Source organism: Fibroporia radiculosa, assembly GCF_000313525.1.
Source record: "Fibroporia radiculosa TFFH 294 genomic supercontigs, scaffold366, whole genome shotgun sequence".
NCBI classification, from domain to species: Eukaryota; Fungi; Basidiomycota; class Agaricomycetes; order Polyporales; family Fibroporiaceae; genus Fibroporia; species Fibroporia radiculosa.
In genome coordinates, this window is record NW_012133200.1 from 33,141 (window position 1) to 46,425 (window position 13,285).

Here is a 13,285-nt window from a genome sequence, read left to right on the forward strand (position 1 = left end):
CACGGGGGGAGGACGGCACCTGTATCGAATTTGATGCACGACTGCGAGAACGCGCTCCATCCAGCCACAAGCGCGTCGAGGACCAATGAGGAGACTAGATTGCGGATGTCGATCAGTGATTCGCTATGGCTACAAGCTAGAACAGGATTGGCTGAAGGGCACCAGCGGGTGTACCCGCCTTGATTAATTGATTCGTTGTAGCCCTGTATCGCCTCCAGGCTCTTTCCCCTTTCTCTCTGATACTCGCCTCGTATCATCCTCACATGTCGCTTGGCCACCTTTGCCAGGCGCAAGCTTGAAGCCTCACGTTCATTTACTACAAGTCACATCACAGACAGTCGTCAACCATTGATCCTACGCTGGACGGAATAGCCCATCATGGCAACGACTTTATCCCCAGAGGAAGAACGGCCGCAGGCAGGCCCGCTGCCGTCTAAGAGAGGAGAAATCGGCTTTCGCGAAGATTTACAATGTCAAGCGGAGAGCAGCCAAGCTAGCAGTGCAAGTACTATCAGTGTCACTATCCCGGCGCGACATCCAGCAGACACTCCTCTTCCTCCTCTCCCTACCTCTTCACCTCTCACTGCGAGTCCCACAACAAGCACCGCCCTCAATCCTTCTGATGCCCCTACTTCTAGCGATGCAGAGAGGTCACCACGCCCAACCTCTCCTTCAACTGCGTCCCTGAATTCCACCAACAAACTTACCTCGTTCTTCAATGGCAAACATATACCTATCATCTGGGGCCTTCGTATTACTACCCTCTCCGTCTTTTTTCTCCAGGCAGCCATCCTCGGCGGTACCATTGCTGGATGGGTTGTCCTTATTAACCACCTACAGGCCACCGCATCCGCAACCCAGGGTATGAACCAGAGCCAAAATAACGGGCTCACAATGGACTCCGCGCTCATATTTGTCTATGTTGCCTTCGGTATCACCACACTCGTGCAGATCGTCTTTCTAGAGCGGTGCATCTTCCGCCTGCGTGCGGAACGCTGGGCATATATTCATCCGGGCGAGGTCCTCCCAACGCGGAGGGGCGGACGCGGATTCGGTAATTCCCCACGACATCCTACCATAGCATTTGTACCCTGGAACCGTCCGCCGCTCCCCACATATGCGGCAGCGCTTGCGCAGAGCGGGGTTGGCACGGGCGATGTCGAAGACCATATGATCGCCGTACCTCCGCCTCCGGCGTACGGCGATCGCCATGCGAGCACGCTACTCCTTGCGGGTGCGATTCCGGACCGCCTGAGACGTGTGCGGGATAGTGCGAATTCCGCAGCGAGCCTATCATGGGTGGAGGTCAGGCGGACGAGCCAAGGGAATATGGAGCAGAGTGACAGTAGGCCTGTGAGCTATATGAGCCACGATCCAGACTGGGAGGAGCGGCTGAATGCAGATGCAGCTGCAAGGCTGGAGGAGCAACTGACCCAGATGGAGGAGGGAAGTGTAGTGGATACACCTGGGCCGCATAGTGACGCGCGATGAATTGGTATGTCCGTCTAGTTCAAAGGTCAGACCGCAGGTGACTTACGCGTTTGAATATTTGCAGCTTCAGTATATTTCGCTTTGCAGTGACTCGGACATGATTTCTTCGCATTTGGCCATTTTGGCATACTGTACACAATTGTTGACAATTGCTGTTTATAGCTGTTTCCGGGATTTTCCGATTTTCTCTTGCATTGGATGTGTGATGTTTGACTTACAGGAACGTCGTATGCATTATGAGGTATACTATTGGTAAGATTTTAATGTCAATAATCACCGACGTCCAAATCTGCTATGTTTTCGTTGGTTACATGCGTATACTTAAGCTACTTAGAAGAAGTGTACTTGATCGACTGAGGTAAGCGCTGCGACGATCATCCCAACAGCTGTGCGTAAGTGTCACCGCTGGAAAGGCTACCGTCTCGATTTCGTCGTCATCTTCATGTTTAGCTTCGTCTTGCAGGCTGTGCTATCAAAGCTCATCTATTGAGATACGTTGCCGAGACTCCTCATGGTACTTAGTAGCCAGAGCACGACGATCGCCGCGATTGCTCATGACAAATCCAGCTCCGTTTCAAATCTTATATCGTTATGCGAGCTCTATCGCGATGTCCTCCTGTCTCGCATCCGTTTCCATGACTCATAGCCTGGTTTGAATATGCCCGCTCTGGCATTGAGTTTCGCTCCAAATCCTACGGAAAGGTGTTTTATAATGTCCCTCTGTTGCTGACTCTGCCAGTAGGTGAGAAATTAGCATCCTCGTTCTGACAGACATTCGGAATGTCTAGTCTCATACCAAAGCCCTTTACGTGCGAGAGGGGTTTGGGCCGAACCTTTTGGAATATTAGTGTCTTTTACTAACCTCGGCGTTGCATGCAACGGTGTTAACATTCAAGCTTCACCGCTCTGATAACGTAAGTTTAGTCCTCCAATCTTGCATTGTATTCTTGCGAATCCTACAGATCGCAGGCACACACGTAACATTGTACCTTGCATATGATTTTTCAGGATGAAGCTTTGGCCAAGTGTTTAAGGGACAGCCAGCGCCCATGGAGTGGTAGCCATCGCTGTCTAGATCATACACGCTGCTCCAGCTGGGTGCCGTGTTGGCTGTTTGTCAATTGAATAGTAGGTTGAATGTGTCTGCGAGGATCATATTCGGATGAGAGCGCATCGCATACCGAAGGACGCGAGCCATGTGCAGTACTTTACACGGGAACAACGACCACGTGCTCGTGTCCCACCAAGCTCGCAGAGTCGCAACGCGTCTCTCGGTCCATCACCGCGAGCGATATTCTCTTCAATGTTCTTTGTCTTTCTCCTCATAAACTGCTTCCGTCTTCCCCTCCCATCTGCAGGAGATCAGGCTATACTTAGCTTGGACCATCTCCGCGCGGGTACGTGACTGCATTGGGCCCAGCTATTCGTTCCCGAAATGACCGCCTGACCGGACGTTCTCGTCGTCGTGCTCGTTAGCCGCTAGTGAGCCATATGCATCGCACTGCATAAAAGCGGAAGGTGTGTGCTGGAGCTGGCTGTACCGTCCGCCCATGATGCTTTTCTTACTAGCCGCCCTAGGGTTGGCATGTAGCGCTGCCGCACAGTCTACTAGTGTCAGCGCATACATCGCGAGCGAATCCCCCGTCGCTAAGGCCGGCGTACTCGCTAACATTGGGACTGAGGGATCGTTGTCTTCTGGTGCATACGTATGTCCGCATATATAAAGCACATTATCTGCATCCTCTCATCCCACATTCTAGTCTGGTGTCGTAATCGCAAGTCCAAGCACAGTCAACCCAGATTACTTGTATACCTGGGTCCGAGACTCGTCTTTGACTTTCCAAGCGCTCATCGACCAATATGTTTATGGAGAGGACCCTACGCTCAGGTCGCTTATTGACGAGTTCATTACTGCCGAGTCAATCCTGCAGCAGACTACGAATCCAAGCGGAACCGTGAGTACTGGTGGCCTTGGGGAACCCAAGTTTAATATCAACGAAACCGCATTCACCGGTCCTTGGGGTCGCCCTCAGCGTGGTGCGTACTGTATAACGTAATATATGGTGAATAGACGCGGTCGATAATAATCCTGATTCTGCGTAGATGGGCCTGCTCTACGCTCGACCGCAATCATCACTTACGCTACATATCTTTGGAACAGTGGAAACACGTCGTACGTGTCCGACTCGCTCTGGCCAATCATCGAGCTCGACTTAAACTACATCGCGACCTATTGGAACTTCTCAACGTAGGTGTGAACTCGATTTTGACACCTGGACGCGCTGACGGTATTTTTTATGCGACAGGTTCGACTTATGGGAGGAAATTGACTCGTCATCATTCTGGACAACTGCCGTACAGCATCGTGCTCTCCGCCAGGGAATCACATTTGCCAACCTGATCGGACAGACGTCACCTGTGAGCAACTACGAAACCCAGGCGGGTGACATATTATGTTTCTTGCAGGTACGTCACATCTTATCTTTGATTGCGCAGCATGAATGATCATTAATTACTTTCGTTTTCGTCAGACGTACTGGAACCCCACCGGCAACTATATGACTGCTAACACTGGCGGTGGGCGATCCGGCAAGGATTCCAACACCGTCCTGGCTTCAGTGCATACGTTTGACCCTGATGCGGGATGTGACTCTACTACCTTCCAGCCATGCTCAGATAAAGCACTGTCGAATCTGAAAGTATACGTCGACTCATTCCGATCCTTGTATGCGATCAATGATGGGATCGCGTCTGACGCAGCCGTTGCTACTGGCCGATATCCCGAGGATGTCTACTATGGCGGAAATGTGAGTATATACGAACATTTATGACAACAAGTGAGTTGATGAAGTGCCTTTCACCAGCCATGGTACCTTTGCACGTTCGCTGTTGCCGAGCAGCTCTACGATGCGCTCATCGTGTGGTCTTCGCAAGGCTATTTGGAAATCACAGACCTCTCCCTCGCCTTCTTCCAGCAATTTGACTCTGACGTGGGTACTGGAACGTATGATTCGGGCTCGAGCACGTATAGTACGCTTACGAGTGCGATACGCACCTTTGCGGACGGATTTGTGCTCACGAACGCGAAGTACACACCGACGAACGGAAGCCTCAGCGAGGAGTATACCTCCGCGGATGGCACGCCAATCAGCGCGTACGACCTAACGTGGAGCTATGCGTCGGCGCTCACAGTATTTGCGGCAGAGGCAGGCACGACTTACGGGAGCTGGGGTGCGGCGGGCCTGACAGTGCCATCTACATGCACGAGCGGCGTCGCGGTGACTTTTGAAGTCGATTACGACACCGAGTATGGAGGTGCGTGTGCTTTGTGATGATCGATATGCAAGGTAACTAGACGTTAACCGTGCGACGGCAGAGAATGTCTACATTACCGGTTCCGTAAACGCCCTGGAGAATTGGTCTGCGACCAACGCTCTCATTATGTCCGCCGCTGACTATCCGACCTGGAGTAGTGCGTCCTTTATGCAGTATGATACTAGCGTGCATATACTGACGTTTTGCCCTGTGTAGTCACAGTCTACTTGCCGCCGAGCACAACTATCCAGTACAAATACTTGACGCAGTACAATGGGGAAGTCACTTGGGAGGATGACCCGAATAATGAGATCACGACGCCAGCAAGCGGGAGCATGACACAGGTCGATAGCTGGCATTGAGCACTATAGGCTCATGCTAGCGATAGCCGATCAAAATGAAGATGTTGTAGCAAGTGATTGTATGAGATAGTGTTTGCCACACTTGCCATCATGACGCATGGTGTATATTCGAGTTCTGTGTCACCAGCTACTGGACATACAATAAATATAAATGCATTTTGGCGTACTCCAGGACTGTCGCGGGACATCTTGCTGCCGCAGTGAAAGGACACCTCAGCACCTAGTCATATGCATACCCTTAGGTTAGTAGAAACCCTAAGAACAATGTGGGGCAAGAGCATGTGCGACAGCGGAACGAGCCACGCAAACACTAAGCGGTTGGGGTAATGCGGGTCAAAGAGCTTCGTATCACTGTCCCGAGAAGTCGAAAATAGGTACTCGTGTGGATCATGGACGACGTTGCGTGCCATTGCACAAGCACCCAGTGTGGCACATAGATATGTACCGATCTCGGAAAAAGGAAATAAAAACAGCTCACTCACACACGACTAGGAGTCACCATGCTGATGCCAGGTCCCGAAGCAGCAGCACGCAGTTATATATTCATACAAGGCCTAATCGTACCTTAAGGCCCGTAGGCACTAACTCCTTGGGTAGTAGATGTACAGCCTAAAATTGAAGAGACACATATCGACGTAAGCATGTGGACCGACTGACTGCAATCCGGACGGACTCACCTTCCGCATATAATCTTCCCCACCTACCTCCCACCCGCTCTCTGCGACAGGCAGCATACTACTCTCGACAAGCGTCTGCGCCAAATGACCGATCCCAAATCGCTCGCCCGTGTACTTCCGCCACTGCAGTAGATTGCGTAGAAGTTTGTATCGTCGCGCGAGGATTCGACGGCGAGCGGGAATAGCCCCGGGATCAAACCGGGGGTTATTCAGAGCGAGGTAAGGGCCAAGAATTGTATCGGTAGCTGTGACCGCGCCTTGGAATATACTTAAGGTGGATTTCAAGATCATCTGATTGTTCATACGTGCATACGTCATGAGTACTGCAAGACCAGCTCAAAAAAAAAGAGGATACGAACTTCGAATTTCAAGCCGTCCTTCTCTACTGATGCCTCGATTTGCTCTACGAGATCCATCAGAGCCCGAACATTCCGAGTCGAGTACGGATCAAAGCAGCCTCCCTCGATAAGTTTGCAAAGTCGGGGTATTATTACTGTCGAGATCATTGCAGACACAAGATCGCCGTCCGGTCCCATCTCCGGTTCTTCATCTTCATTGCCTTCGTCCCCAATACGCGGACGTGAGTGTTGGTACAACGCATGATACCATGTATAACTGTCCAGCGTCCTGCTGTCCTGAAGACCGGTCCTCAGACCGTCAGTAAACCTCGACAATTTAAACATACTGTCCGGCACTCACCTCGAGAGGAGACCATCCAAGCATCTCTAGCCGAACCCAGAATTCCCAAGCGCTCACCATACCCAATCCTCCCCATGCGCCCGTATAGCTGTCGCCGAATCGTGATCGCCACTCGCCAAACCACTTGCCCAAGCCCCGACTCGGGTTCCTGAATTCCTCTGCTTTCACATCAGACATCAGCTCCTTAGCATCTTTGGCCAGCTGGCTCTTCGCTGACTTGTAATTCGCCGCGTCTGACAGGGAAAGTGACGAGTCTGTCGAATAACCCTCTTCTTCCTGCTCCTGGCCACGACCGTTCGCGCGTCGGAACATACGCCGTGCGCCCCGTGCCTGAACGCGCTCGCGCCGCGCCACCCCGACATCGATAGAGGAAGTAACTCGACCGAGCTCGTCAGTCACCTCTTCTTGGGTCTGAGGCTGGGGCAGAGTACCCAGGAAGACTGAGAGATCGTCTTCGTCATCTGCTTTCCTTCGCTGAGCAATCATATCTGCACGCTCCTTGAGAAGTGACAGATGTTCGTCCTCAAGCCGTTCAACTTGAGGGTACTAAACAGTCAAAATGAGACAAACAAGAGGTACGTTGCAGGAGATTCGATCGTACCTTTTCATCTAAGAAAGTCGCAACGCTCTCCACCCATTCCCTGAAAGCTGCGAACCAACCTCGTTTGTCTTCCGCCTTCGCAATCATCTCCCGCATCTCCTTTTCTCGTGCCTCCAGTTGCAGCCGCTCTTCCCCCAGGGAGGCCATTGAGGTGGAGTTCTGCACATGAGACGTAGTAAGTGCTGTCAGTGATTGTGTTAAACGTGCCACTGCTGCACCAAGGGTCGGAATCGGGGTAACGGGAGGAACTGCGCAAAATCAGCTAGGAAACATGATTTGAAACGATTCATATACGCACTCGGTGTAGGCTTGTATACAGGCTTCGGCGCTTTCTCGATGCTTTCCTCGTTCTGTAAGCCTCCACGACGAAGTTGCTCCTGTTCCCACTCTATTGATTCTTCATCCTGCTCCTCACTTGAGGATATAGTCAAGATCATGTAATGTTGAATACACAGACAACTCACGCATCAGCAATCATCTCATTCATCTCATCTCTCTTTTTCCTCGCTTCCACTTTGCGAGACTTCTTCCCGAGCGCTATTCGCTCCTGAGCACTGGTGTATTCGGCAAATTCTGGTGCCCATGACTCAGTACCTAGCACGCCCCATAGATAAGACAAACATACCATCATCTGCATCGCCCAGTTCATCTTCCTCACGAACTAGGCGACTTTCCGGGTGCGGACCCTGTGAGTAATCGCTGCGCTTCGTGACAGAAAGAGATATATAGTCTTCTCCTCCACTTGTCCCCGAAGCACGCAAACGCTCACGCTTCTGTTTTGCGGCAAGAATGGAGGAACCAGACGGAATTGCTGTCTCGCCGTCAGGATCTATTTCAAGTTCAAGTTCAGCGTGCTTTACACCCGTACTCGAACCAGCACCATACCTGATAGATCTATGACACCAGTAAGCGACGACTGTGGAAGGGCATCTGCATCCACAGACATATCTGCATCGTATGACATGTCCACATTGGCAGAAACGGATGGACGTGTCGTTGGGGTGCTCGCTTTCAACTCATTGAGATATGCTGCGTCATACGTAGGAGCGCCGTTTGATCTAGTGGTAGAGGACAAGTCGACTGAAGATGGTATGGCATTTCTGTAAGCAATGTTAAGGTACTGACACGCAACGAACAGAGATCTTACATACTGGGCTGGGTGCTTCCCCAACGTCAATTTCCGACTGAGGCTCGATTTCTTCACCTGGAACACCTCCCCATCCCCTTCCTACTCCCACCCGGCTTTGAGCAGTTGTCCACTTTCGCAATATGACATCCTACCTCATCAGCTCCAAAGCTAAGCTTGCTCTTGGGCTTTTCGCGCGACTTGATCTTCTTCTTGAGCTTTGTTGCAAGGACACTAGGAGACTCTTCTACATCTGCGGTCTCTCCCGGTGTGACAGAGCCATCCTCAACATCCGGAGTAGAGACACGAGACCGTTGAGCAGGTTTTGATTTGGTTCGCTTGAAGATGACAGGTTCGCCAGACATCACAATGCGGTCGACAAGATTGCGAAGCTTGAGTACACAGCGGCGATCAAGCGCGAAAACCAAATCACGTGAGCCAAGTGATAGCAGTGCGGGAATTGCCTTTTCAAGATGTGCGCGCCAATGCCAACGCGGCATACAGCTTCAGTTCAGAAACTTGTACGTGCTTGCGTTACTTTCGATGCCTACATCTCCCGTCAATGGTACCGTTTATAATTTTATAAAGTACGTATCAACCACCCAGGATATAAGTATTTTGTGACCGTGGAGATGAACTGTAAGCTGCAATGAGCAAATACCTCAAACGTATTCGTATCCGTATGTAATTAAAACCCGACGACTTCTACTAAATCGCCATCCTCCAGATCCGCATCGCCAATTGCAGACGCTGAATCCAGTTTGTCACCGTCGAGCATGAGCATAGGTCCGACAGGAGCTTTAGCTTTCTTCCCTCTGCCCTTATTCGCCGACGCCCCAGCCGTCTCGAACTGCTCAGCTAGTCCCGCTTTCTTCAAAAAGGCTTTGACAATGGCACCGCACGTCGTCGACGGACGTACAGTGAGCACAATGTCTTTAGTTTTCCCTGACCGCAACGTCAGTTTGAACTTGTCTTCTTCAGACGCGGACTCGTTTCCAGTCTCTGGCTCCGATTCATCTTCGGTGATAGATACAGCTTCTGCAGTTGCCGGTTTGTCCAAGCCCTCTGGTTGAACTGAAATTGATCGCTGACGTCGACTGGTTTGGAGGTACTCATATGTCGCTACAGTGTATGCCTCTACCAGATATTGAACATTCGTTTTTCTAAGGTTCTGTATATGAAGGTGGTACACATACCGAGCTCTGCCTCCGCCCATACGTGTAAACTATGCGGCGTGGCCGATTGAAAGACGCGCCGATTGTCATAGGTGACTATCATGCTTTCTACTGTAACAGACGCTTCGTCCGCAGTTGCTGAAAAGACTGATTGGAAAGATTGGTGCTATAGCTGTGTGAGTAGCTCGACAACAAGTGCAAGCACTGATGAAACTGACCCTGTTCAGTTGGAATGGCAGAGTCCACGTCTGCGACGATTTGTCTTGAGGATGCGGTACCCATCTAACTTTCAGGGTCACAGTAGGTGGTCCACCAGTATCCGGAGGAGAGGACGTCCCACCAAACCGAAGTTGCGAAGATTGCGACTTCATTTGCTGTGCAATGGATGCTAATTCCGGATCTAATACAATTGTGTCTGTCGAGTCATCCGCGAAATCGACAGGTGGGGACTCAGAGCGAGACACAGCACCAAGAAATTGTCTGTCGATCGTTGATCAGCGCTTGACGGGGGTATTTGCTGTCACACGTACCGAACTGCGTCTCGAGCATTGCGCATCGCTTCCAAAGGGACAGCCGGGGGTGGTGTAATAGATCTTGAACGACTCCGTGGGCGTTTCCTGTCATTGGTCGTCTCAGCAACGACCTTCTGGCGTTTATTAGCTATGCGTTTGGCCTCCGTATGGGATAGAATGATGATGTCGTCCTCATCATCAGAGGTCAAAATCCTGGAAGTCGATGACATTAGTACAAAATACGCAACAAGACAAATATCGGGGTTAGACGCACGACTTCGCCCTGGCCGAATCTTTCGTCCAATCCGGAAGGGTTCCTTCTTCTTTGCCATACTTTTTCTTCTTCGGCTTCCATCGACGAGGAGTAGAGTTTTCGCGGTCCGAACTACCCTCTTCTGAGCCGCTGACCTGACGAACGAGCTCCTTCGCTAAATAACCAAGAAAATAGTCAGCGGCGCGTCCACGACCCAGCGAAATGAGGTCTAGCCAACCCATCCACGGAGCGCATAGCGCCGCATCACATTTCGCGACAGGGCCATGCATACACCCACAGCACCCCTACGCGCCATGTAGAAAAACCTCTAAAGTCTAGGCGAAAGGCGACACTAACTCTCTGCAGCTTGTTTTAACTTCTTCCATGTTTGCGCTGTACGCCCACGGTTCCGAATGAACATAGCATCTTCGTCTTCAGCAGCAATTTGAGTGACAACAGGCGGCGGGGTAGAGGTGGCCGCCGAAGGACTTGTGGCGGGAGCTTCGGAGGTAGCGGCTAAGCGACGCGGTCGGGGCCTAGGACGCGTCGACATTGCGGTCACAAGTTAAACGCGAAGCGTGGGAATCTTTCAATTCGCGGGGAGGTCAATACGCGCTCACGTGATTGAAGCCCTAATTTAGATCTCTTGGCATTATCTTGAGTCCCCCGATTGGAATGACTCCCTCTCGTACCCTGCGAGTAGATGCAGCACTGTTCAAAACTTGCACGTAGGCTTTCCAAGCTGGCTCAAATTTCCTCCAAATTTCTGGGTCTTCTCGAGCGTACACATCGCTGCATAGCAATCATGATTGAGAAAATCCGAGTTATTGAGATTGGTGTTTATGTTTAATCACTGTCTCTATTGAAGTGCATGAATATAAACTACTCGAATAGTCAACGTTATTATTAAAGAGTACTGGTAGTATACTAGTAGGCTGGTCCGAGTCGACTGTCGCAAAATCATCCTACTTTCCAATTCTGGCAATTATGATTCACGTGATCTCCCATCAAACATTTTCTGGTTCATGAGTCGGGATGCCACAAACCGACTACCCCCCACGAAGGACTCCTCATACGCGCGTCCAATCGATCTCTCTGTAGACAATGTCGAACGTGTTCTCTCTCCAAGGCCGCGGTCTGAAGCTAAATACACGCGCAGACATCGAACCCCACCTCAAAGATGTCTCAACCACGATCGAGGAAATTCACCTCGGGGGAAACACGATCGGTGTAGAGGCAGCGCAAGCTCTCGCAGAGTTTCTTTCAAAAACCACCAATCTCAAAGTGAGTGCGCACACACCTCGCTCTGACCCACTTGTCTCTGGCTTATTCTTCTCTCCAGATCGCTGACTTTGCAGACATCTTCACCGGCCGGCTGATCAGCGAGATCCCGCAGGCCCTCTCCGCCATCTGCGACGCGCTCATCCCCAAAACGACGCTCGTCGAGATCGATTTGAGCGACAACGCTTTTGGCGGCCGCTCCGTCGACCCCATGGTGCCCTTCCTCACGCAGAACCGCTCGTTCCAGGTCCTCAAGCTGAACAACAACGGCCTCGGCCCCGCGGGCGGCGCGACCGTCGCGGACGCGCTCCTGCGCTCTGCCGAGCTCAGCGCGGCCGCGGGCGAGCCGTCGAACCTGCGCGTCGTCATCTGCGGGCGCAACCGCCTCGAGGACGGCGCCGCGCCCGCATGGGCGGCCGCCTTCTCTGCGCACGGCGGGCTCACGGAGGTGCGCATGCCGCAGAACGGAATCCGCATGGCGGGCGCCGCGGCGCTCGCGCACGGGCTTTCGAGCTGCGCGGGCCTCGCGCACTTGGACCTGCAGGACAACACGTTCGGCGAGACGGGGTCCGTGGCGATGGCGACGGCGCTGCGCGCGTGGCCGTCGTTGCGTTTCTTGAATCTGTCGGACTGTGTCTTGGCGGAGGAGGGCGCGGTGTCGCCGGTGCTGGAAGCGCTAGTGGGTGGGTCAAATCCGAAGCTGGAGGTGCTCCAGCTGCAGAACAATAATTTGGAGGCGCAGTCGTTCTCGCTGCTTGCTGAGGGCCTCGAGCTTCACTTGCCAGTACTGAAGATGCTAGAAATGCAGTGGAATGAGGTAGAGGAGGATGATGAGGGCATTGCAGCGTTGTTGAGATTGATGAAGAAGCGGGGTGGTAAGCTCGTGCTTGACGATGAGGAAGAGGAAGAGGAAGAGGAGGAGGAGGAGGAGGAAGAGAAAGAGGCTGATGCGAAACAAGAGCCCCCAGCGTCGAAAGACAAGGTCGACACAGCCGCAGACGAGCTCGCCGATCTACTAAGCAAGGTAGCGATTAAATCATAATGAATCCGCGAGACTGTAGAGTAAATTTCCCTCGGTTCTAATTGGTTTGCATGGAATACTGTACGAGTTGAGAAGGAAAGTCGCCGTTACTTCACTGTATACCATAGTTGCCATACCATGCAACGTGTCATTATCCATCTACATACAAGTCTGGTGTTCTGTAGCACCATACGTCGTCTAGAATATAGCCACAATGCCCAAACGCCCCCTGTCTCCGATCTATTCTAGGCGCTGCTCCGGCCACCCCACTTGGCCGCCTCCTCCTCCGACTTGTACCGCGCAAACACATGGATGTGCGCCAAGCCCGGGACACTTTGCAGGCGCTGCACCACGTCACCAGTGTGAGCAGACATACGCACCCTCGCAGACGGGCCACAGAACCCACACGCACCGGGGGGTTGACAAACCACGCCGTCTCCCATTCCGCCTCGGGCCACCGCCGCGCGACGAACACGCTGACCTCCGCGCCCGCCTGGCGGACGAGTGCCTCCTCCTCCTCCGTCCCGGGCGGGGAGCGCACGAGCTTGTCCAGCGTGACGCCCCACTCGGCGAGGGCGGGCAGGCATGCGGGCAGCGCGTCCGGGGACGGCGGGGACTCGAGCAGCCCGGTGAAGCCCCACAGGCCGTCCTGCAGGAGGCGCGGGGCGACCGTGGGCGGCAGCTCTGGCGGGAAGATGGGGAGGCGCGTCCAGACGAGCGCGTGCTCGATCTCCGGGGGCACTGCGCGTGGAGGGGGGGGGGGGGGGGGGGG

General features: G+C 52.7%; 5 protein-coding genes across 5 annotated transcripts; 3 read left to right on the plus strand and 2 right to left on the minus strand.

Annotated features, from left to right (window-relative positions):
- Nucleotides 1-378: 378 nt before the first annotated feature.
- On the plus strand, nucleotides 379-1,491 carry FIBRA_00861 (uncharacterized protein; the record flags this gene model as incomplete). Its single annotated transcript, XM_012322748.1, has 1 exon — nucleotides 379-1,491. One exon carries the CDS (start codon nucleotides 379-381, stop codon nucleotides 1,489-1,491), a length of 1,113 nt encoding a protein of 370 aa, XP_012178138.1.
- Nucleotides 1,492-3,044: 1,553 nt separating this feature from the next.
- Nucleotides 3,045-5,168, plus strand: FIBRA_00862 (uncharacterized protein; the record flags this gene model as incomplete). Its single annotated transcript, XM_012322749.1, has 8 exons — nucleotides 3,045-3,197; nucleotides 3,252-3,528; nucleotides 3,595-3,739; nucleotides 3,798-3,957; nucleotides 4,023-4,298; nucleotides 4,356-4,806; nucleotides 4,868-4,963; nucleotides 5,023-5,168. The coding sequence occupies 8 exons, from the start codon at nucleotides 3,045-3,047 to the stop codon at nucleotides 5,166-5,168; spliced, it is 1,704 nt and encodes a 567-aa protein (XP_012178139.1).
- A 543-nt stretch (nucleotides 5,169-5,711) lies between these two features.
- Nucleotides 5,712-8,636, minus strand: FIBRA_00863 (uncharacterized protein; the record flags this gene model as incomplete). Its single annotated transcript, XM_012322750.1, has 11 exons — nucleotides 5,712-5,777; nucleotides 5,846-6,136; nucleotides 6,205-6,480; nucleotides 6,545-7,090; nucleotides 7,146-7,393; nucleotides 7,444-7,559; nucleotides 7,610-7,718; nucleotides 7,771-7,974; nucleotides 8,031-8,245; nucleotides 8,297-8,373; nucleotides 8,427-8,636. 11 exons carry the CDS (start codon nucleotides 8,634-8,636, stop codon nucleotides 5,712-5,714), a joined length of 2,358 nt encoding a protein of 785 aa, XP_012178140.1.
- A 323-nt stretch (nucleotides 8,637-8,959) lies between these two features.
- FIBRA_00864 (uncharacterized protein) lies at nucleotides 8,960-10,764 on the minus strand (the record flags this gene model as incomplete). Its single annotated transcript, XM_012322751.1, has 6 exons — nucleotides 8,960-9,408; nucleotides 9,468-9,612; nucleotides 9,665-9,926; nucleotides 9,977-10,171; nucleotides 10,233-10,386; nucleotides 10,569-10,764. The coding sequence occupies 6 exons, from the start codon at nucleotides 10,762-10,764 to the stop codon at nucleotides 8,960-8,962; spliced, it is 1,401 nt and encodes a 466-aa protein (XP_012178141.1).
- Nucleotides 10,765-11,315: 551 nt separating this feature from the next.
- FIBRA_00865 (uncharacterized protein) lies at nucleotides 11,316-12,534 on the plus strand (the record flags this gene model as incomplete). Its single annotated transcript, XM_012322752.1, has 2 exons — nucleotides 11,316-11,495; nucleotides 11,554-12,534. 2 exons carry the CDS (start codon nucleotides 11,316-11,318, stop codon nucleotides 12,532-12,534), a joined length of 1,161 nt encoding a protein of 386 aa, XP_012178142.1.
- Between the last annotated feature and the right edge of the window lie 751 nt (nucleotides 12,535-13,285).